Raw genomic sequence first — 23,121 nt, 5'->3', positions numbered from 1 at the left:
GGCGAGTTTTCTTGTTTTAAAATCTATACAATAGAATCATTGTACAGAATAACCATCACTCCTCATGACTGCCCCTGTTACTAGGAGAGAAGGAAATAGCAGAAAGAATAGAATAATTTGAATTTTCTGAAAACACATGACCAAAATTTCAACCTACTATGGAAGTTTTCCATGCACGAGAATATACAGGTGGAAAACTCTTTTAAAAATTTCACAAGAGTAGCAGGGGTATAATTGGGGAAATTATCCTCAGTAGTTAAAATTTCAGTTTATTCAAATCCTGGTGGGGAGGGGGATGCGGTCTCAATAAGGAATCAAAGTGCTCATTTCCATATGGGTGCAACATGAACGTATATACAATATAGGAAATCTGACTAGTCCACTAGGAAATAACGCGAATGTGATGGGGCTTATTCCAAATACACAAAAACGTAAATACAATCATAGACAGTGTTTATATCTACACCTTATATTTAGTTTTTAATAAAAGGCCAAATATACACGATATCACATCTGATTATCTATTAAGTATGCTCATTTTCATTCATACGGAGATTTGATATATCCCAGTGAACTCGAAACCACAGTCTTCAACATCTGCTTCATAATTAGATATTTAATAACAACTCAACTTTTTCAACAAACGGGATAAAATTCAGTTTCCTCATATTCAAATCATATTTATCCAACATTCCATTGTCATCTGCATATGGTGTTTATATCTCTCAACTGATTCGATACACAGAAGCTTGTAATGTTAAATCGAGGCAGGCTACTACCGATTAGGATCACGCAAAAAACAAAACATAGTTTTAAAGGCGTAATAATGCAAATCATAGATGTTATAACGCACAAAAAGGCATAATAACGCATAACAAAGGAAAGGCGTAATAACGCGAAATAAAATGTGTAATAACGCAACTCAAAAGGCATTATTACGCATTTCAAGGCATTGTGATGCGAAGTGAAAAAGTATAATAACACAAAAAGGCGTAATAATGCGAATCCAAAGGCATAATTTCGCTTTTGAAAGACGTTATAATGCGAAGTAAAAATGCGTAATTACGCACCTTTGAATGTATACTATAATGCGAAAGGCGTAATACCAAAAAGAAAAAGAAAAAAAACTAACAAAAACAAAATCCGCAAGCATGATAGCGAACCCCCAGGACTCGTTCTCCACCCCCAGTATGGGACTGTAGGAGTACCACCTGGGGCCTCCCGAAGGTGAAGCCACATTTCAGACCTCTCTAATAATTGAATATAAGGTGATCGAATGAAACAAAACTGATAAAGGAATAGAGAACAACAAAGTCAAACATAGAACCCTAGACCTTTAAGGGTAATTGAGCTTAACTGAAAGTATCCAATTTCACATCACGTAGGTCATTATGAAAGGTTAATAACAACTTAATTGTTAAAGGCAAGATAGGGGACACCCAGGACTATGTCGTTTTCCGCCTTCAGTATGGGGCTGTAGGGATACCACTTTTTAATCATGTAGAAATGCTAATTTCATCTGAATGAGCTAATATCGCTAAAATTTCTTTGTTGCTAGAATACAAATCGAAATGTAGCTTTCTTAACTGTATCGTACATTCTGCACAATGTTCAACGTGCACTGTTTATATGCCTTCATCTCGCGTTATAACACCTTCTGAATCCGAGTTATCACGCCTTTTGTTTTGTGTGATTACGATTGTCATTTGCTTCACTGCGCCTTTGGAAATATATTTTCGTTTTTTAAGTGATCCTAATCGATTTTCGTACACATCAATTTCTCTGGTGTTCGTCTTTCTTAACTCTCCTATACATGTACATCCATTATGATTTTAAGTACAATCGATACCGTTTGGTAAATAGTTACAGCTTGGTAGCTGTAATAAGACTTTTTGTCATCTTATTCATAAATGCATGTACGAGTGCTGTTCGATGTGCAATTTGCATTGTATGATATTTCAAAAGCGTTAGACTCAAATAGTGAAATGAACATTACATCCTTTCAAAGTATTCTCTGCGGTTTGAAATACATAGTTTCAATCTCTTAATCCATTTCTGAAATGCGTCACGGTACGCTGATTTAGGTAGACCTCCGAGACACTAACTGATGGCTGAGCCAAGGGCTTCAAACGACGACCAGATAAGAACTTGTTTAGTTTTGAAAAAGGAAAAAGTCGCATGGGGCTAGATCTGGAGAGTATGGTGGGCAAGACAGTAAACTTCTTCAACTTCAAAAAGTTGCTTCACAAGCTCAGATGTATGTGATGGAGCATTATCATGAAGTAGATGAACATGTCGAAATCCGGACACAGGGCGTCATTTATGATAATATTTCTTGGGCCTTTTTAGTATAACATCTCGGTAATACCGACCTGTAACACTTTTGCCTTTCAGCAACGGAATCGGTACGGCTATACCATCACATGAGAAGAATATGTAATAAAGAACCCTTTTGTGCTTATGGTTCTTTTGGCAACTACAGGCCTTCTACCGTGTTTAGTTAGCCATATTTAGTTTCCAATTTTTCTTACTGGTTCGAAATAGTAAACCCATGTTTCGTCACCAGTAACAATGTTTGCAAATTGTCTTTGATTGAATTTGGGAAACATTTTGAGCATATTGCTTAGCGTTTGTACTCGTACCCGTTTTTGGTCATCTGTCAATATATGTGGTATCCATCTGGCAGAAATATTTCGTACTTTCAAAATGAAATGCACCCGCGATAACGATATGCCAACAGCTCTGGCAATATCACGAATCGTGTATCTGCCATCACTTTCAATTATTTCCCTGACCTTTTAGACATTTGCCTTGCCTGTTACAGTCACAGGTCGGTCAGATTTTGCTGCATATTTGACGGACTCTGTGCCAGTCAAAAATTTCTTTCTCCACCTACAAACTGTCTCATAAGATACCTTATCAGACCCATAAACTTCTCCCAATTCAGTAAAAATCTGCATTACTGAATGACCAAGTTTTGTGCGAACTTTTACATAAGCTCTAATATTCTCAACCCGTTTCCCAACCATTTTTACAACAGTGGTCAACGACTGACTCTATTGAAATGACTATAAGTTTAAAACTATGTGAAGCTGAAGGCTCCTGTTTATACCGTTGGAAAGCTATTGAATAGAGCTATTGAGCTATTCAAGAGTATCATCATCCACGAAATCGTGCAAAGCGTTATCGCGCTGTGGTACAATACACATTACATATCGAGCAGCCCTCGAAGTTCTAATTTCTGAAAACACTGGAAGCAAAGGAAACATACGTTTGTACATATACTCTCAGAGTTAATCAGAGGACTATGAAAAAGCTCTAGAACATGGATTCTGGACAGATGGCATATTGGTCAGGCCTTGGCAATCGCAAAGAGAGCGCGAACAAACTTCAAACTCATATCATGGTTAAGGGATTCTATACAACACATTTCGTGTGTATTTGTTTCTAGTAAACAATATGACGCGCTATTCATGAGGTATCATGAATGACACGTATGCTATATTTGTCGAAACTGTTGGTGGACAAGTGATGTACTTGTCATGGTAGAACATTGGGGTTTACAGATACCATAGTGCATTCATGATAAACGTATTCCCAGTACAGTTGGAAACCGAACACGAGCCACTGGACGTTGCAATTCTATGGCGTAAAGGTATTTCTGTGTGTCCTATACAGCACGAAGGTTCAACAACCTCTTCTTTACCGGAATATAAACAGACTCTCGAATGTGTGGAACGATTACACGACGCATACAGAGCGAGAATGGTCCTATTATAATCGGTGATTTCAATGCCCATTTATCGAAATCTTATGGGGTAAAAAAAAAATCTCGAATATGCCCACATTCGATACTGCATGGATAAATGGCACTTAACTATCAATTAGTAGTCGACATGGTTCCATTGGTCCAAACTACATTTACGCAGCATATAATGGAACTCAATCATCTCTCATGCATAGATTATGTGCAAGGTTCATAAGAAAATATCTTGTTGAATCACGTGGAATAATAGACGATCATTATTCAAATTGCTCCGATCATCTCCCGATACTCGTGAACTTCGAAGCAAAAGATAAATTACCCACTAGTTTCAGAAGCATCCATGAACATATTTGTATAAACGGAAGAAAAGTCGGTGATGATAATATACTTACTTACAGATTTAGACAAAATGTCTGAAGTATGACTAAAAATATTTCGCTACAAGGAATTACACTAAATCTGCTATCTGTGAAAATTGACGATAACGAGCAGTGATCAATCGCATAACTCCCACAAGGAATACAAAATAGAGAGTTGGGCAAACACGGACCCCTGGATACACCAGAGGTGGGATCAGGTGCCTAGGAGTAAGCATCCCCTGTCGATCTGTGCTGCGTTAACTTTGCGATATTTGGTGCATTGTTTAGATATGTAGTCTACTTTAGCAGTAGCTTCAACGCATGACATCAAGTCTTTTAATATGAGGTCCTGATTTACCAAGAAACACATATCTGCTCTCCAATAGTATTTCATGGGATTCATTTAATGGTATATAATTAAGGCGTAGGTACACTTTTCCACATGCGATTCGTTTTCATTGTTCCTTATTTCTTTATTTAACACGCTTATGTATTGCTCTACTGGGTGGAGCCTGGTTATCCCCAGACACTGTGACATCAAAATTTCCATTGTATTGAGTTCTATATTTATTTACCTCTAGAAGGATGAACAAAGTTTTTGGAACTTTCACTGCGTATGAATGAGATTTTGGAATTTATCATGGGAGCTATGTTTCCTTGCGTTATTTCTGTTGTGAAATTGTTCTTTAAGATCAATTTATTCCTTATCTTTCTTCTACCGACTAGATCATAGAATGCACACTTCACTGAGAAAAATCTCGTAATGTTTCTTAAAAGTTTTGTCATATATCATTTGAGTCCCGGTTTGGAGGTTATAAAACTTTTACCGTACTCGTACTCAACCATGTCTGTTTTGAGTACAACTCTGAGTAAACCCCGAGGCATACTCGAAAAATCCTGAGCATGTACTCCACTTGAGTAGGAGAATAATTTATAACTGTCACTTTTGGGTATGAGTGTGATTTAGAGCACATAGTTTGAGTATGAAAACGTGCTCAAAAAGTTTTATAACCTCTAGGCCTGGTCTGGTCCGTTGCATTTTCTCCCTTCCTGTTGCATTTGGTGCCGTAGATCAGCCCATTGAACTGACTGGTGAAAATGCCTGCCAGGTGATAAAGATCCTGGGTTGATGTCTTTAAGGTAAGAAGACATATAAGGTGGGAGGAATGTAGTGGTCAGCCGTGATCGTACTTAGTAGTTGTACTTTGGCATTGTGGCCGCGATAACCCATGTTCAAAGCCGTGGGGATCTGGATTAGAATAGGTCCTCATTACCCCTTGCTTGGCGTAAGAGGCGACTAAATTGGAAGGTCCTTCAGAAGAGACCACAAATACCGAGGCCCGTGTCACAACAAGTGAGAGCCAAGCATGTGACATCATGTTTCACTTTACAACCAAGAAAGCATTTAGCTTACCGGTAGTTTGACGTTAATATCAACAAATGGCAACTGACTATAACTAGATATCATTGTGAAGTAAATGAAACTCACGATAAACACTTACTGCATGAAATGACATGCAATCTGAAACCATAATAACAAAAGTAGTTACTTCTCCTCATAAAAATATGTTCTGTCTCCACACTTTTTCTTGACACAAAGAGTCTAAGTAAAATAAATTTTCCCCATCCATAAACAAATAAAACAAAAGGTTCAGTTCAAAATTTATCAATATAATCCAATTAATGACTTATTTTATTATAATTTCGAAATTGTAACTTCTTTCAAATATTAATGACATTTCATGATGAATGATTAGATAAATAAATATAAGCTACAAGTAAATAATAATTTATAAATGATACACTATGCCTTTCATTCAGATCTACAAAAATCCACTAATCAGATCTAATTTCATTGAGGTTAAAAGATTTCATTCTTTCACAAAGTTCATCCAATCAATCTTCTAACAATGATCTTGATATTTTTGGATTTTGAGGTAATACATGTGTTTATCAAGATCCTATTTACTATGTGTTTATCATCACTTCTCTTGTCACAAATCTAGGTATGGTCATCCTATTTTCCTGTGAGTACTGCATCTGATTCTCTCAAACCATCTCCATTCTAGAGGCCATTTCCTTCATCTGCTGTGAAAAATGCTATAAAAGAGAGACAACTCTGTGTAAGATCATTATGATTCTTGCTCACATCACCAAATTTCCTCTGGATTCAGAAAATAGAAATGTGTGGTTCAACATTTTAAAGCAGGATTTAAGTATTTAGTGGTTCAAACATATTACACATCTCTTACTGAACCCTATCCAATTGGAAAAACAAATGTGTCAATTCAAATTTTGAAAGGGTTTTGCAAGGGCTATATTTTGTGGTGGAAGAATTGTGATTAATCAAAAAGTTCTAAATCTGTGTGATATTACAGTTTCTGTTTCATCCAATATATATTCTATTTTTATACTCATACACGTGTATTTCAGTTTTATGATAAAAGTATTTGAGACTAGCTCAAATGTTGTACATATAATTCATTAATTTGGTTGATAAGTTTTTCCAAACAAAACACCAATTTTTCCTAAAAAAGTTTAAATTAATTTACTCCATATTTTGTTTCAAAGTTCAGTATTTTTGCCAATTTTTAAATTTGGTCTCTAACCCCCACTTTTTTCTTGTATTCTTAAATTCTAAGTCAAGACCTTAAAAACTATGTGAAATTTTAAAAATTGACAATACTTCTAATATGTTCTTTTAAACTCTGAAATTTGATATCATATATTTTTTCGTATATCAAATGCAAAAAGGTCATTATCTATTTTCATTACTAGTACTAAGCTTTTTTTAATCTGTAGGGTTAGAAGACATGATTATGTATATATTTTATGTAATGATTGATTTGTGTTTCTTATGAAGTGTTAACACCAACAAAGTGCAAAAAGGTCATGTTTCGAACACTGTAGCTCAATAACAAGCATTGCTACCCCACTTTTTTCTTTTTAATTTCCTAATTCTCCTTCAATGTAAAAATCAAAAATAAACTTGCCAAAAAATTGACATTACCTAGATCTCGGGTGTGAACCTTCTTAATAGAGTTCAATATAACATGGTGATGTTAAAATACATATTACAACTTACTTTAGTTGAATTAACAGCCTTATTAAAATGAGGATTTGCTGTGAGGTACTGTTTTAATATCTATTGGGGGAGGTGGAGCAGGTAGTCTCGTTTAAAGCTGACACATGATATATTTACCAGCAGCACTACCTCCATAGAATTTGGAATCCAGTGGGAAGTCAGTTTGGATGCTTCAACAATTCATATACCGATCCCCCGAAATGATTTGATAATAATATACTGCGATGAATCATGAAAGTAGAATGCAAATATAAGAAATAAACTTCACTTTTGAAACACATGAGGGTATGAACTGCAAGTGATGCGTCACAGTTCATACCCACGTGTACATTCGAAAATGAAGTTTATTTCCTAAATAAATAAATTACCTATACAGTGAAACTTCTCCAAACTGGCCAGCTCTCGGACCCCCCCCCCCCCCCCCCCCCCAAAAAAAAACAACCCCAAAACAGCCAGTTTACAGGGGTGGCCGGTTTACCAAGAATTTAGTATTTAGAGACATTTTATCTCAATATTCACAAAGTAGGTACTGTTCACTTTGTTCTGTTGATCTATGATCAATTATCAGTGGAGATCAAATTAGTCCATTTGTACCTACAGGTAATGGAAAATGGATAACGAATACAGTCAAACAAAGACTTAAGGATCAATTTATTCAAACATGGTCAAGCAATATGTTCAATTCATCTAAAGGTAAAATATACAGAACTTTTAAGATAGACTTCGGACCAGAAAAATATTTAGAAATATTGTCAAAAAAATTCAGAACTATTTTTCTTAAATTTCGCACCACAAATCACTGCCTTCCAGTAGAGACTGGCAGATGGATTGGTATTCCATATAATGAAAGATTTTGTTTTGTGTAATGAATCGAAAATTGCAGACGAATTCCATTATATATTAGAATGCAGTGATTTGTCAAATATTAGAAAAGAATACCTACACAGTAGGTATTACACAAGACATAATGTTATTAAATTTCATGAAATTATGTCAACCAGTAAGGTTAAAACACTTAAAAAACTCTGTATGTTTATCAAAAAAATCTATGAGTTAGTCTGTCCTCATTAATATATTTTGTAAATACTTTTTCAATACATGTATATTGTATATTTGTACATACTCTGACCTTATTCTTACTCAAATGTATGTTTATTTAATGCACCTCATGTACCATGTATAATGTGGTTTGAGTGAATAAAATGAACTTGAACTTGGAAGGGTCACTTGGATTAACCAAGTGTCACTTAATACCCTCATGGGTAAACAATAGAAATTATAGAGGCCACTTGTGTTTTTCACACCTCCAGTTGATAATTTCCCACCTGGCTGGTTGGTCAGTCAATTTCCACACCTGACCAATTTTAATCACCCTCCAGTCAAAGTTTTTTTTGTCTTCAAAAAGTGGCCAATATTATAATGGTAAATACACATGTTTGTTACCAAATGTACTTAAAAAAGTGGCAGATGTCTGATTTTCCAGGGAGGCCGGTTTTGTAAGACTTTCATTGTAAGGAAATGTTAAGATTTCTGCCAGGACTTTGAAAATCTGCAGATATTCAGGGAGAACCGGTTTTCTTAGGGGCCGGTTTGGAGAAGTTTCACTGTATATATATGTTTACGGTTTCAAAATTACAATACAATGATAACCTGAAACTGTGTCACTGTCATCTCTATAGTGTGTGTCGATATTTTCCCCGAAGAATCAGCAACTCTCAGTGTCATGGTAACAAATGGCGAGTTTAACGATTTGCACTCATCACTACTAACTGCTACTCCTAACTTCCATTTCATGTCAACAAGCTGTAAATAAAGACAATCATAACTTTCATCACTATCATAATTTTACTCCTAAGCTGGTTTTCAGTTTTATCAACCTTAAAATTACATATATGTAAGTACATGTACATACAAATTATTAATCATAAAAAAAATCTCATATTGGTTCCTTGAAATGGTTCAAACCTGTTCATTTATAGGGTTGCCCTTGGATCTAGTACTGTAATTGACCTATTTATTATCTATTTTTATGTAAATGAGTAAGGATGTCTGAATGCAAAAACCATGTTTTCCTGAATAATTTTGTAGGTTATTCAAAGTGATAAATAAAATGAATATTCCAAAACATTATGCCTTGCTCACATGGCAAGATCTGAGAAATAAACTTTGAGTATTATGTGTTAAGAGTGATATACAGTACTGCACTTATTGAGGATTATAATGCTATCACCTTAATTACGGTACAGCACTTTAAATAATATTCATTATTGTAATTGCTAAATTACATAATATACACACATATCCACCATCTTCCAAAGATCAGTACATGTATATCTATCATTTGACACGGATCCTGTGGGGATCCAGGTTAGAATTGGCCTCAGTACCCATTGCTTGTTGTAAGAGGTGACTAAATGGGGCGGTTCTTCAGATGAGACCGCAAAAACTGAGGCCCTGTGTCACGATAAAGATCCCTGCCTGCTCAAAGGTCGTAAGTGCCAAGCACAGGCCTGAATTTTGCAGCCCTTCACCGGCAATGGTGATGTCTCCATATGAGTGAAAGATTATCGAGAGGGACGTTAAACAATATATACATCCATCCATCATTTAACAAGGGCCTAACAGAAAGTTATAATAATGGTTTAGGTTTATGTTTTAGGTTTAAACCAGACAATCAACAGAATACATGTACTTTCATATCCTACCTCTCCAGCTGTTAATGCCCTGTCTGCCAAATCCATACCTGAGCATTCTTCTTTCTGAAATAATTTAATACAAGGAAGGAATTAAAACAATGGGGACTTATTGCGTATATTTATCACATTGATATACTAAATCACCACAAGGGAGAGCATTCAAATATCCTCCGATTTGCTTCCAGAGCCTGTATCATGCAGGCTGTGCAGCTTATCCCTATACACCTATGTAAATCTACTCCATAATAATCAAATCCTTAAATACTAAAATGCTTTCTTTGATTTGTTAAACATGAAGGTCGCAAACATTTCAGAAAAAATGCATAACCTGCATGAGTTGGTTATGCAATTTTTTTTCTGCCATGTTTGCAACCCAATACTCTGCAACAAAAGATGGACAAAGTTTCACACGCATACTGACAAGTGTCAAAAGGAAAAGATAAAAAGATCATTGAAATTTGAAACTCGATATTACTGATTTAGAAGTTCAATCTTACTGATCATGTTCAAAACTTGACCACGTCTGCTGAGGGACCTATATAGCAGCATCTGACAGAATGAATGATCTAGATAGCAGATAATGTGATTCATTAAAGCCCCATGAGACTTATTTGAAGTTATTTCTCCAATTCATTTTGAGTCACTCTCCCATCATCGTTGGATACCCATGAATAGAATAGAAGATGAGATCAGCTGTGGATATCCGACGATGCCCTTCATGATTCCCACAGTTGATCCACGGACTGATGACCTCAGGCTACTCAACAAAGACTGTAGACCAATCTGAGCAAAAAACGCTAGAAGATGCCCAATTGGTAGTAAAATTTCTGTCGGACTAGTAGATTTTTTCCCGCACTAGCCCGATCAGACTGGTGTAAATTTTTCTTTAAAAAATATATATACACAGGACATTATTTGATTGGCTGAGTTTGTTTGCCAGTTTATCGAGTCCAAACTACAGTGTATTTCGTACCGGGTAATTTCGTCTTTAACGTCAAACTCTAATATGCTGAAAAGGGGGTACGAAATGTCTCAGGTACGAAAGAGAAAGGTCCGGGTATGAATCATATGGCACCTACACGTCGCTCTTTTGCTATCATGGCGAGTGGGGAAAAACACAGTGCGGAAAAAATAAAAGCAGACAAACAAAGATACAAGTCAAAGAGAAAGCGTGGATTCGTTCAATCATGGACCTTGAAAAAAATACAATGTTGTGTATATATTGTAAAAAATGTAAGATGATGATGAGGAGAGTGAAAATGAGTTGCTTGAATCTGAAATTGACAGATTATATGAAGTGGAATATGACTGACGTTTTTCATTTGTTTTCATTGCGTTTGTTTTCATTCTTACTACAGGAAACAATTCTTTATGCATTTGTAAGTTTAATTCAATGCTTTAATAAATTGTTTTGATTTTGTACTAGTGAATTTTTTTTCGGGCTAGTAAATTTTATATTCAACTAGCCCGACCGGACTTGAAAAGTTTTTTACCTAGACTGGTAGACAATTTTATATCATTGTGGATTACATTTAAATACGATGACTGATGTAAAAGTATTACACAAACAGCCTGAATAAATAATACTAATCAGAGATTCATCGACATGTGTAGGTACGTATGAAGCAGAATTGGACGAATTTGTGGTGTCTTTTATTTCAAGTTCACTGGGATATATCCCAGCAGAAGTATATCAAGTTGTTTAGAGTATCTTCCATTGTGGTGTTGTAGCATGATAAATATTGGGAAAAAGTCCCTCTTCTAAAACTTTACAAAAATGTATTGAATCTTTTGCTGCAAGCAGGGACTTCTATGGTAGATTCTAATCCGACATTACTGTGATTGTTCAATCTTACTTTTTGGACTTTGAATGTGCTGGGGAAAGTTGGAGAAGACACCAGGCTGAAGACCTGGAATTTCTGCAACAATCTTGTGTTGCAACTTCCTTTAATTCTTGTATTATAATTAAATTTAAAGTGTCGTGCTACCAAGATACTGACAAATCTTTACAGAAAGATTATTTCACATGTCAATTGTCATTCATTTGTATGTTGCATTATCCAAGCGGCAAGCGCTGTGGTCACAATCACACAACTATTTCAAATACACTACGTCAGCACACTATCTATAGTTAATATATGATGCAAATACACACTTTAACAGGTTAGGAACACTTCCCTTACAGCGAGATATTCTTGCGAAAACACAATTATCCCTCTCTAGCGAGAGTAAATATATCCTGTACAACCGAGAAAAACACCCGTGGAGTACATCTCTTCGTGTTTCACGTGAAAAGAAGAAAAAGTGCTAAAATGTCTGATATTTTTGCGAATATATTAATCAAAACAAAAACACTCACGATGTGTATTGGATTTTAGACTGCTTTCCTCTTACACAGCAACTTTGATATGCAATTTCTTGACTGTGTTGTCAATTTTATAGAAACAATTTGCGTCATGTCGAGTGTGTGTCACACTTATTCAGCATTGCATGGGATTTGCCATTATTTTCAATAGAGACGCCAAAACACCTGTTTACGGTAATGTTTACTTTCTTGCTCAAGAGGGATAATCGCCTTTTAGCAAGAATATCTTACAATAGAGGAAGTGTTCCAAACCTGATTAATATTTACATTTCCAATTTAATTTTTTTTAATATACTACATTTGGTGCTGTTGACCACCCCTGGTGGTGCAGGCTGGCCTGCCAGGGACGAAATTAATCTGGGTTGATATTGAAAGACAATTATAAAATTATAATTGATCTTAAGGAGGGAGGAATGTAGTAATTAGGGCTATACAGACCATGGGTATCAGCCTGGATAGCTCAGTGGTTAGAGCACCTGACTAGTAATGCAGGGGTCCCGGGTTCGATTCCCGGTCCAGCCAAAGATTTTCTTCTCTCTCTTATACTACATTTGGTGCTGTTGACCACCCCTGGTGGTGCAGGTTGGCCTGCCAGGGGTGAAATGAACCTGGGTTGATATTGGAAGACAATTATAAAAAAAAAAAAAAAAAAAAATTTTTTTTTTTTTATAATTGATCTTCAGGAGGGAGAAGTGTAGTAATGAGGGCTATATGGACCATGGATATCGGCCTGGATAGCTCAGTGGTTAGAACACCTGACTAGTAATGCAGTGGTCCAAGGTTCGATTCCCGGTCCAGCCAAAGACTTTCTTCTCTCTCTTATACTACAGTATCATATATATACAATAACGTGGACCCGCCCTGCTGCAATGCAACTTACCCCCTATTCTCTTTAAGGAAGTGGACAGGGCTGCGTTCAAGAAATGAACCTGGGCTACATAGGGATCGGTAGCGCTATGATATTGAACGATGTGTTAGGCTAGTCCTACGTAGGAATAACAAGCGTTAATTCATACAGTGCCTTCAATATACCTAGATAATCTAGCCCTGGCCTTGACAGTATGCTGTCCACTTCACAGTCTAACAGGTGTTTGAGTCTCAACATATGCATACACATCTAACCTTATACATGTGTAAATAAACAACGATTATTTACATATGTATAAGTTTAGATGTGTATAACTGTATTCACATGTTATGACCCAAGCACCTGTGATAAATTTTTCTAAAATAAATAGAATATATATATTCCCGTGCAATTTATGTGGAATACTGCTGCACAAGTTACTTTTCATGGAGTCCTTTGAGCGGACATTTTTACTGATATTCAGATCGAAAAGATCTACAGATAGTGATCATAAATCACTTTCCTTACAATATTTCGAATTTCCTACCTTCCGCACTGCGCTAATTTTGACTAAATCGTACGTAATATGATTCATATGTAAATTTCATGTTTCAAATAAAAGTCATTAGTTATGATTATTATTCATGTGATTTAATTTTAAAATATATTACAAATAGAACAGCATTAAAATAGAATGGCATAAAAAAGGCCACAATTTTGGTAAATATTTGTACGAAATAACCATAAAGCGGCAAGTCACATGGTACTGCACATGAAATTGATCACATGACACAGCAATGGCGGCGTCCATGTACAGACAATTCCTGTCCGTAGTTTTATTTGCGGGGTTTTGTATCTCTGTATTTGGACAATGGCCAATTCCTTATAGGTATTTTGAATGGTATCAGGAGAACTCGTACCCAGGAGAACCCGTACCCAGTAGAACTCGTACCCAGAAATTTGGGTACGAGTTCTCCAAGAGAAGTCGTACCCATCAACAGGTTGGGAACACTTCCCCTATAGCGAGATATTCTCGCTAAAACGCGATTATCCCTCTCTAGCGAGAATAAACATATCCTGTACAACCGAGAAAAACATCCGTGGAGTACATCCCTTCGTGATTCACGTGAAAAGAAGAAAAAGTGCTAAAATGTCTGATATTTCTGCAAATATATTAATCAAAACAAAAACACTCACGATGTGTATTGGATTTCAGACTGCTTCCCTCTTACTCAACAACTTTGGTATGTGATTTCATGACTATGTTGTCAATTTCATAGAAACAATTCGCATCATGTTGAGTGCGTGTCGCACTTATTCAGCGTTGCATGGGATTTAAAATTGCCATTATTTTCAATAAAGACGCCAAAAACATCTGTTTATGGTAATGTTTATTTCTCGCTAAAAAGGGATAATCACGTTTTAGCGAGATTATATCGCTATTAGGGAAGTGTTCCCAACCTGATCAATATCTGGGTCGAGTTCTCCTGGAGAAAAACTTTGTCATTTCTGTCATAAAAACCTGGGTACGAGTTCTCCCGGGAAAAAAAACCATAATCACTTTATCGGATATTTATCTGGGTACGATCGAGTTCTCCTGGAGAAAAACATAGTCATTTCTGTCATAAAAATCTGGGTACGAGTTCTCCCGTCATTTTATCTGATAAATCTGGGAACGAGTTCTCCTGGAGAAAAAAAAATTGTTATGAAAATCTAGGTATGAGTTCTCCCGGAGAAAAAAAACTTTATCATTTTATTAAATGGATTCTCATGGAGAAAAAAATATGTCTTTATTGTCATATAAATTCTGGTAAGAGTTCTCCTGGAGAAAAAGTTTGTAATTATATAGTAATAAAAATTTTGATACAAGTTTATCTCATTACCATTTCAGGTATTGGAATCAGGGTACAACTTCTCCTTGAAAAAATCGAGGATTTCATACATTATACATAATTTACTATGAACAAGCCTTTCAATTGAATAAAAAAAAGTATATATAGATATAGATAAGTTTATTCCAATTTTGGGCCCAGAGGGCATAACAGTAAGACATTTTATAAAGAAGGAAATTCAAAAAAGAAAGAAAGTTTACAACATTAACTACAGGTTACATAGACTGTAAACTGCGTGTGGATGCAGCATGTTGGGGAAACAAGTACATACATATATGAATTGCTAATCATGTATATATACAAGTAGATGGACAGTATCAGTATTATACCAATATATGAATAATAAACTATAATGATTTTTGCAGTTTTAAAGCATCACTTCTTTTTCTGAAAGTTTGCACTAAATATTCACTCAATTTGACAATTACTGGTTTGTCTTCATTAATCATCAACCAAGTAAATTTGTTCTTATTTGTTAGATAGATAAAATTTTTGTTGAGCTTGTATATACCCAAATTTCTGGGTACGAGTTCTCCTGGATACGAGTTCTCCTGAAGTCTTTTGAATCGACATACAATAGTAATAGGGAGAGGAGAACTACATGTTGCAGACATTTAAACTTTTGAATGTGCTTCTCGTTCTCTGGGGAGATTTAGTTTACCGAAAGATCTTTCAAACGAAAGCAAACGTCAGGGATTTGTCAAAATATGTAATATGTCTTACGGTGTGACCATGTTTGAGGGAGTAAAAAAGTCAGACCTGGTCTGGAGGTTATAAAACTTTTTTGAGCATGTTTTCATAATTAGTTCAAACTCGAACTATGTGCTCCAAATCGTACTCATACTCAGAAGTGAAGGTTATAAAATTATTCTCCTATTCAAATGGATTACATGCTCAAGATTTTTCGAGTTTACTTTGGATCTTGCTCAGAGGTGTATTAAATACAAATATGACCGAGTTTTAGAAATGAGTACAATAAAAGTTTTATAACCTCCAGGCCTGTTCTGGAGGTTATAAAGTTTAACCGTACCCATACTCAAACTCAGTGTATGTGTACAATTTAGAGCATGGAGTTTGTCGGTATGAATTTGAAAACGTTCTCAAAACAGTAGATATGTCAAGAAATCATAGCAGTTTCTCCAGATGGCAATTTTGTAACCAGGTTACAGTAGGGACAATATTTCTGTCCTATTTAGCATATGAAACAAGATGACAGACCGCAACATTGGAAAAAAATAACACAAGTTGAAAACATTTTCGTTTACTTCTGATATACTTAGAAAGCATATTTTCTTTCCATTTCCATAATATTCCTCATAACGTTTATCAGACGTCAACTGACCATACAGGGTCCTTTGGAATAACTTTATTGCTTTAAATCTAGAAAATTGGCATAGACAATTTGGTGTGTCTCATTTACAATTGGCATGTACCAGTGCCATTGGACATATATAGACTCAGTCTATAGTTAATTTCGAACACAAGGGTTACAGACCTTTCTCTCAACACCCACTTTTTTTCAAAGTCAGGGTTACAGACCTTTCTCACAACATCCACTTATCTTAAAAGTCAGGGTTACAGACCTTTCTCACAACAACTGTAACCCTTGTTACCATGACTTTGAAGAGAAGTTTTGAAATGAAGAGTTGTAAAATTACCCTTGTAACCCTGATTCTGAAGAGAAGAAGTAGGCGTATCTGCACTACAGTAACCTCGTATTCTAGTGTAACCTGGTTACAAAATTGTCACCCATGAAAACTGTTCTGATTTCTTACCATATATGCAAAAAAGTTTTATAACCTCTAGGCCTGATTAGAGAATTCCTGTTGACGTTAACATTAGTTATAAGGAAATTCTTCATGTTGATAAGATGATAAGATTCAAAATGAATTGGGCACATTCTTGTACTTGTTTTCACTGCAACAGATATTGCATTGTTTGTAACATTAGAATATGTTCTTAAATATTTAGCAAGAAAGTGGCTTTGCTACATACAATAGAATGTGAAATTGACAGTGGAGGATGATTATTTCTATGACTGGGTTCCTTACATGAGAGTTGAACTTTAATCAACTTCCTAAGGCCATCATACACTGTGCACATGAATATATTGCATCTAGGACTTTGATGTGGGCCTCTTCACATCCTTGTATTGTTTCATGTAGTTATATTCCAGGGGCAGAGAATAAACAGCATTGTACAACATACTGTAGAATAACTCATCCTGTAGTTAGATTCCAGAGTTAGAGACAGCATTGTACAACATACTGTAGAATTACTCATACTGTAGTTAGATTCCAGAGTGAGAGACAGCATTGTACAGCATACTGTAGAATAACTCATCCTGTATAGTTAGATTCCAGAGTTAGAGACAGCATTGTACAACATACTGTAGAATAACTCATCCTGTAGTTAGATTCCAGAGTTAGAGACAGCATTGTACAGCATACTGTAGAATAACTCATCCTGTAGTTAGATTCCAGAGTTATAGACAGCATTGTACAACATACTGTAGAATAACTCATCCTGTAGTTAGATTCCAGAGTTAGAGACAGCATTGTACAGCATGCTGTAGAATAACTCATCCTGTAGTTAGATTCCAGAGTTAGAGACAGCATTGTACAACATACTGTAGAATTACTCATCCTGTAGTTAGATTCCAGAGTTAGAGACAGCATTGTACAGCATACTGTAGAATAACTCATCCTGTAGTTAGATTCCACGGCCAGAGATGAATCAGCATTTCATGGATGAAGATTATCTTTTTTTTTCACTTTCTGCAAGTGGAGGAGGAATGTGATGTTTGAGTATATGCTAAATACAGTATATGTGTTAACATCATTTTTCTTTATTTGTTTACAGTCTCCATGCATGTAACACACATTTATACAGGTTTTTATAGTGTACCAATCATCTTTTGGTGTATAATTGACAATACTGTTACTTACTGGTATTGATGATACAATATTAAGGTAGAAAAGGCTGTCATGAATTTGAATTTTCAACCTTTGTAGGCGTTTTAAGTACAGACCAATTTCAAACAACTACTGCAGGGCAGGAGTGATTCCATTTTGCCCAAAAGGGGAGATAGCAAGTTCAATGCCAAAATTTAAACCCGATGACAAAGTCAACATCTATGCACTTAAAAAACCAGTGTGGCAGTTCAAGTTTGGAGACCTTCTTGGGAAATTTGTGAGTATAGATAATTAGATATCTATATATTATAGTCCTACTTTTGATAGTATCAGTATTACAGTTCTGTTGTCCATGTAAAATTTCTGTAAATGTTGTGCACTGGTTCATATATATCATTGATATATCTTCATGAGTAAAAACAGTGGGGTTTTTTTTTGGGGGGGGGGTGTGTGTGTTTCAATTCTTTGGTTGATGAGTTATGATATCTTTTGATGTTTTACTCCTTCTGTCTGCAGTACGTGTACAGTGTATGTCTAATGCTTGAAAGCAGTACACAAATTAGAACACCACTAAAATGAGTGATTTTACCATTGAAGACTTGAACTTTCTTTGCAGCATATCATGCATGATGCTATCGGAATCAGTAATCTCAACACAGGCCTTAATTACACCATGGAATGGTATGAGTTATTTCAGCTCTTTAACTGCACATTCCCCCATGTTGTGAATGAGACAGTTCTGTGGTGTAATCAGGGAGCAACTTGTATCTATGATGGCATCGAAAACAAACTCTGGCAGCAGAATGGGACTCTGGATCTTGTTGCAACAACTAATGGTAATGTGGCAATGACTTTTTGTATTTAATTACCGTCAACATGCAGGGGAATTTTTATCGTGTGTCATTTTCACCCTTACACATCAGAAAATGATATCCCTTAGGTCTGAATTCTCCAAAATCTGATTTCAACTGCTTCAAAGTAATGAATAAGTTATAACTGAATTATAACTTTGTTTTTGCCCATTCAGTTTTAATTCAGTATGGTGACAGCACTGCTAATCCCCTCCCCCCCCCCCCCCCCCCCCCCCCCCCCCCCCCCGACAGGAGAAAATGAGACTGAGACATTTTTCTTCAGTCCCACATTTCTGTAGCTATACATGTGTAGTAGTTGGGCATTCTGCCACTACTATTGATATGTTCTTTTTACTTCGCGTTGTGTTTTTTTAAATGATGATAGGTGTTATATAAAGTATTCAACCCTTTAGATTTTTCCAGGTAAGTTTGAGTCCGCCTAGAGTGAGGCTAGCAATAAAATAATAAATAAAGTTTTAGACCTTTAATAAAGTTCAACAATTATATGATAAATACCAAAATAATAATCCCGGGGAATGAATGTGGCTTGAGAGAAAACTATAACTAAATAGGAAAAATAAAGAAACACTAATCAAACATACGGGGTGAGGCAACTCCTGATATTTACCTTGTTGCAAGGTTTGGCTCAGAAGAAGCCCCGAGCACGGTTGTGCTCGGGTTTAAATACTATTCTTAACAAAAGAATGAAAGTAAAAGTTACCTGTAATGTGATTTGATAATAAATCTAGAAGTAACCAATGAGAAGTTTTGTAATAAAATACGTTTGAAAATAAAAGATAACTCTCTTCCTGTTTCTTGAAATAAACAACTCGAATACGAAGATAGGAATTTACGTAGACAAGTAAGTAGAAAATAATGAAATGGAGATAATATAGACCGATACTACCACACATGTATATTTCATCATTTCTTTTAGGTATAAGGATGTCAATGATTACTCAAGTACTTGACTATCGTTCAGTCATACCGATCAACTAAATTTTTCGTAGTTCAGTACTCGTTGAAAATAGCTTTTTTAGTAAATGTTCATAAATTCTAAATGCTTCAGTGTTTTTGTGAGTAAAAATCATGTAAACTAGGGTAAAGTCAAACCGGTTTTAATTCATTCATGTTAAAAAAATAATTTGAGTTTTGATGACGGTCTGTTAACATGCCTCTGAAATCCACTGTTTTACATACTTTAGAAATTCTCATGATGGAATATAAATGGTGAAATATACTGATGACTTAGGTATACTTGTACTCTGTCAGTTCAGATTTTTTTCCCCTGAGTACTCAACTATTGCTTGACTAAGGCCTCAACATATTCGACTAGGCTATCCGAGTGAAATTGACATCCCTACTTTTAGGTGATTTTTTTTTTCTTTCAAATTAGCTAGCACATTCTATATGAATAAACACAATTAGCATGATGCACATCATAGAAATCCAGGGTCACAAAGCTCTACTGAATCAATTTATAAAAATTGTAGACAGAAATTGGTGTGGAGCGGAAATTTTACAAATTTATCTGTATTTTAGATATGTGCAAATATCCCCCAATCAGTTGGTTTGTTACAAATCGACATTGCACAAGTAACACCCAAGCATGACGTTATCCTGCTGTATTTGCTAAATAGAAAATGGCTGTTATATTTATGATTGTTGTCAGGTTAAGTGTTTAACCAGTTTTCTGTTATATTTATGATTGTTGTCAGGTTAAGTGTTTAACCAGTTTTCTACTATATTTATGACTGTTGTCAGGTTATGTGTTTAACCAGTTTGCAGAGTGGGTTTTATGGGACAACACCACTGGACTTTATTATGAAACCTGGACAGTGAGAGACAAGCCTGGTATGTCTTTGATAAAATAAAATGAGAAAACAAAAGTACTTCTAGCTGTAAAATTCTTCAATATGTTTTTGTATGGTAAGTCACAATGTGTATTTTTATGCCCCTACCATGAAATGGTCAGAGCATTTTGTATTACTTCTTTCCATCCTTCAATCTGTCATTCCATCATAGTTAGTTTTCCAGACTTTTTTTTACTGTGCTTGTAGGTAATGATCAATTTTTGGTATATTTCTTTATATTGATGTATAGCGGTTAACTGGGTTCAATCTCCAGTAGCCAGATAACTCAGTTGGTAGAGCACCTGACTAGAGAATTCAGGGGCCCGTGTTCGAATCCCAGCCTGGTCCGTTGCATTTTCTCCCTTCCTGTAAAATTAATTCTCTAGTCAGGTGCTCTACCAACTGAGCTATCTGGCCACCGTCGATCGAACCCAGCTGACTGCTACAGATGACTTACGGTTCACATTTGAGTTTCATAATATTTTGATTGACCTATTTTCACTCATATTGACACATCTAGTCAAGTATTTCAAAACAGCATAGATTGCTCTTTGATGGAGAAAATTCTACAGTTAATGAAATATTATGTATATTCACTCCACCTGTACCAAACCACTCAAAACTGTTATCCATGCAGTATGTTGACTTTATTGAAATACATGTATTGACATAAAGATTTCTTGTCCTGTTTCAGATGGAAGCCTATGGTTCGATTCCTTCGACTGCGCTAGTTGGGTTCTACGAGCCTTTCAAGAATTCGGGAACCTTGGAGTGAAGTTTAACCACAGTGTAAAATTAAACTACACCCGCATAAACCTGTACTCGGATATGCCTAAATACCTTGGAAATGCATCTGTAGTGCTTGCCAACAAAAGTCTGAAAACAGACATAATGAAATTCTACTCCAAATTTCAAGCCCATGTCGCTAGCCCACTTCTTATAGAACATTTGATTTCTGCTCTGCAGGAAATATTTATTGAGGACAAGTTTTATTTCTTTTATAATGAAGAGTATTGGTTTCTTCCAATGAAATCTCCACATGTTAAATTAACGTATGAAGAAATACCTCTGCCATGATTGTCACGTTTTGTCTTCCATGACTAGTAGGGACTCCTGTGCATTTGTTGAAGTTGGACATGTCTCTTAGTTTTTACACATATACTGGGGTTATTTATTATGTTTTACAATGATTCTTTAATTCATAATCAGTAAAAATCCAAAACTAATAATATGCATCTACATTTTGTACGTGTACAAGGGTTGGTCCACACATTTTATAATTGGAGCAAAAATTCTTCACAATTACACACAATTATATCTCTGTCTTTGCAAAAGTGTTGGATATAAGCAGATATGCAACACAATGATCAGCAGTCTGACATGAATGTTTCCATAGAAATCAATGTCATGCAGATGAGAGGCATTGGACTAACAACACAAATGCAGCAGCAAATTTGATTTTATGGGGAGGAAACCAGTGTAGGATGATGTTTGTTCTGGTTGAATTGTATTTGTTCGATATTGCTTAGTTGAGGAAGTTAAAGGGCCCTATGGATGCTATTAAATCGTATTTTATCATAAAACGTATTACCTGTAATCTCAGAAGATCCTATGCAGAAAATGGAAATGGAGTTCAACAGTTCTTAGTATGTAGTATGTTTAATTTGTGGTTAACGAGTGTTGGTGATTGTGGTAGAGAAGACAGGCTGTCTGTTTGTGGTATGTTTGATTCATGTAAATGACATTGCATGATACTGTGTCTGTTTCCATATTTTTAGTGGTGGTTCCTTTGAAAGAATATAGTGTCACTTTAAACTAACTTACACCATTAACATGTATATATTCTCTTTCTATGTTACCCCCTGGACCATCAATAAGTAAAGTTTATGAAATTTGGATCAACCCTTGTACATCTAAGTAAATATATATTTGTTTGTATACAGTACCTAGTACTACTAACATGTGTATATTGAAGTGATTTTTTTGGTATAATTTTGTTATTTAATACTCGTGCGTAGTACCTAGGGCATTTGTAACATGGTATGTGTTCAGTGGAAACAAGGATAATTAAGAAATTATTATATTAATTACATGTAAATCAAATGTCAGAATGAGAATTTGTATGATTACTATTATATAGCCAAGTTTAGGTCAGTTTACACTCTATGAATTTCACAGATTATAAAGCGTAAACTATCTCAAACACTTAAAAGTTTTGTCAACTCAAATATTTTATCATGCACAGCAATATTGTTATAGCAACATTTGGAAAATATGCATATTAGGAGGTAATCGTATGGTGTGGCTCGATACAAACCAATTTGTTTTGTTTCAGCTACTTTGATGAATGCTGATTAACCAATGAAGTTGCACGTTACGACTTAAATTGAGTTACTTAATGATTAAGCCACCTGTGATATTAATGTTTAAATATATTAGCTATTTTGTTGATTATTGAATTAATTGTGAAAAATAAAAAAATGAATTTGAAA

At 35.4% G+C, this 23,121-nt stretch overlaps 2 protein-coding genes across 7 annotated transcripts; one reads left to right on the top strand and one right to left on the bottom strand.

The window, feature by feature from the left end:
* Positions 1-5,775: 5,775 nt before the first annotated feature.
* On the bottom strand, positions 5,776-13,695 carry LOC125678669 (COMM domain-containing protein 6-like). Of its 6 annotated transcripts, none has more exons than XM_056157180.1 (4): positions 13,647-13,695; positions 9,916-9,969; positions 8,861-9,013; positions 5,776-6,225 (listed from the first exon to the last, which is right to left on the bottom strand). In XM_056157180.1, exons 2-4 carry the CDS (start codon positions 9,949-9,951, stop codon positions 6,175-6,177), a joined length of 240 nt encoding a protein of 79 aa, XP_056013155.1. In that variant the 5' UTR covers positions 9,952-9,969; positions 13,647-13,695; the 3' UTR covers positions 5,776-6,174. The 6 variants fall into 6 exon arrangements, with proteins under 6 accessions (XP_056013155.1, XP_056013156.1, XP_056013157.1 ...); XM_056157181.1 differs by having other exon boundaries at positions 13,666-13,689; XM_056157182.1 differs by having other exon boundaries at positions 13,304-13,675.
* Positions 13,696-13,883: 188 nt separating this feature from the next.
* Positions 13,884-23,121, top strand: LOC125678667 (ceroid-lipofuscinosis neuronal protein 5-like). The gene is made up of 5 exons (XM_048917280.2): positions 13,884-14,007; positions 18,025-18,202; positions 18,542-18,761; positions 20,541-20,630; positions 21,324-23,121. The coding sequence occupies exons 1-5, from the start codon at positions 13,916-13,918 to the stop codon at positions 21,704-21,706; spliced, it is 963 nt and encodes a 320-aa protein (XP_048773237.2). The 5' UTR covers positions 13,884-13,915; the 3' UTR covers positions 21,707-23,121.

Source organism: Ostrea edulis, chromosome 2 (genome assembly GCF_947568905.1).
Source record: "Ostrea edulis chromosome 2, xbOstEdul1.1, whole genome shotgun sequence".
Lineage (NCBI taxonomy): Eukaryota > Metazoa > Mollusca > Bivalvia > Ostreida > Ostreidae > Ostrea > Ostrea edulis.
The sequence above is the reverse complement of the archived record's forward strand: the minus strand, read 5'-3'. Positions and strand labels throughout refer to the sequence as shown.